Here is a 1,864-nt window from a genome sequence, read left to right on the forward strand (position 1 = left end):
AATTTGTTAGCCTAACATGTTTTTTATTTCTAAGCAGCATGTTATTTGAGTAAGGTTTGTGCAAATTTTTTTACTATTATAAAGATGATAGTCTGATAAAGATTTTCTGGTGGTTGTAAATTTTGATAGCATGTGAAGTGTTTATATAAATAAGATATTAATACTTATTGCAAACTATATGCAGGAATATGGAATGTAATGAGAATAGAAATGAGTCAGCCGATATTGCAAATATAAAAAAGACTATACTTGCAGCAATATGTTTTATAAATGAGTATTATGAAACATATATTTGCAAGACACCGTGCATGATATCATCATACAGAGGAGACAAATGGATTGGAGAGCTGCTACAAGGTCATCCAACGAGATTTCATAATATGTTTCGTATGTCTCAAGCAATTTTTTTAGATCTATTGAAGGAATTGGAATGTGTTCATGGTCTACATGGATCATCAAGGACAACAAGTAGAGAAGTACTTGCGATGACTTTATATATTTTATCGCATAATGAATCAATAAGGTCCACATGTGAGCGGTTTCAACACTCAATCGAGACAGTAAGTAGGTATTTCTCTATTGGATTGGAGGCTTTGGTAAAATTATCATGTTCTGTGATCAAGCCTATAGATCCGAAATTTTGTGATATTCCAAGGAATATTTTATATGATAATCGATATATGCCGTATTTCAAGGTAATTTTTTTATTATCATATTATATGATTTGTTTAATATATATAATATCTAATCATAGCTTCTTAAATAGGACTGTATTGGAGCTATCGATGGAACACATGTGGATGCTCGTGTTTCAAATTCTGAGAAAGCGGCTTATATAGGAAGATGTGGGTCAACGACGCAAAATGTTATGGCTGTGTGTGACTTCAACATGTGCTTTACTTTTATCATGGCAGGATGGGAAGGAAGTGCACATGATAGTCGTATTTTTAAATTTGCTACTCGTAATAGACGAAATAACTTTCCCATGCCACCTCCCGGTACGTTCTATATAGTTGCTAGGTTATTAGTGGTAAAACGTATACTAAATTACAAATACTTTATAACAGGAAAATATTATCTTGTCGATGCTGGTTATCCAATGCAACGGGGATTTTTAAAGCCATATCCAGATACCAAATATCATATACCTGACTTTGAAAGAGGAAGCCAATTAGTACGGGGAAGGCAAGAAACTTTTAACAAACGACATTCCTCATTAAGAGGCGTAATTGAAAGATCATTTGGTGTTTGGAAGAAAAAGTGGGTCATACTACGAGATATGCCTGCATATTCATTCAAAAAACAAATAAAAATAGTGATTGCAACAATGGCATTGCATAATTACATACGTCGACATCCCACTCGAGAAGACCCAGAATTCAATATATGTGATGCAGACATAACATATATACCAGAAGAGGCATATGAGTATAGAATTGGACAATCATTAGTAGAGACTGAAGATAATGGTTATAGTCAGGAGGCACGAGATGGTGAAGGTGCGGATGAGATGATCCATTTGCGAGAGAAAATCACAGATGAATTGATGGAGAGATGAATTAGGAAGTTTCATATGTTTGAAAGCATGTTCAGTATTATTTGATTAAGTTTGTGAAATAAGATTGTTGCCCTTTAGCCTTGTTATGTTTTTCAAACATTAGCTTTGTTTTTCAAACATTAGCAGTAGCTGCCTTAGAAGAGCTTTAGCCTTGTTATGTTTGGGAGCTCATGCAATTAACAATTAATTCCTAGGATGTTTAAGGCCATTAAGATTGTTGGCCTTTAGTAGTTGACAAACCACAGCATTGATGCATTGTTGCCCTGTGATCATTGAAGTTTTTGTTACGACATTTCCTTGGATGTG

The 1,864-nt window shown here is 34.1% G+C and overlaps 1 protein-coding gene across 1 annotated transcript; it reads left to right on the forward strand.

The window, feature by feature from the left end:
* The first annotated feature begins 680 nt into the window (after positions 1-680).
* Positions 681-1,558, forward strand: LOC110111929 (putative nuclease HARBI1). Its single transcript, XM_028691653.1, has 3 exons — positions 681-695; positions 767-998; positions 1,068-1,558. Exons 1-3 carry the CDS (start codon positions 681-683, stop codon positions 1,556-1,558), a joined length of 738 nt encoding a protein of 245 aa, XP_028547486.1.
* The last annotated feature ends 306 nt before the right edge of the window (positions 1,559-1,864 follow it).

Source organism: Dendrobium catenatum, unplaced genomic scaffold, assembly GCF_001605985.2.
Source record: "Dendrobium catenatum unplaced genomic scaffold, ASM160598v2 original_scaffold_39451, whole genome shotgun sequence".
Taxonomy (NCBI): Eukaryota; Viridiplantae; Streptophyta; class Magnoliopsida; order Asparagales; family Orchidaceae; genus Dendrobium; species Dendrobium catenatum.

Excerpts from the sequence above, each read along its gene's own strand:
- LOC110111929 (XM_028691653.1), top strand. Across the intron at positions 999-1,067 it reads CTTTCCCATGCCACCTCCCG|GAAAATATTATCTTGTCGAT; the intron begins GTACGTTCTATA and ends ACTTTATAACAG.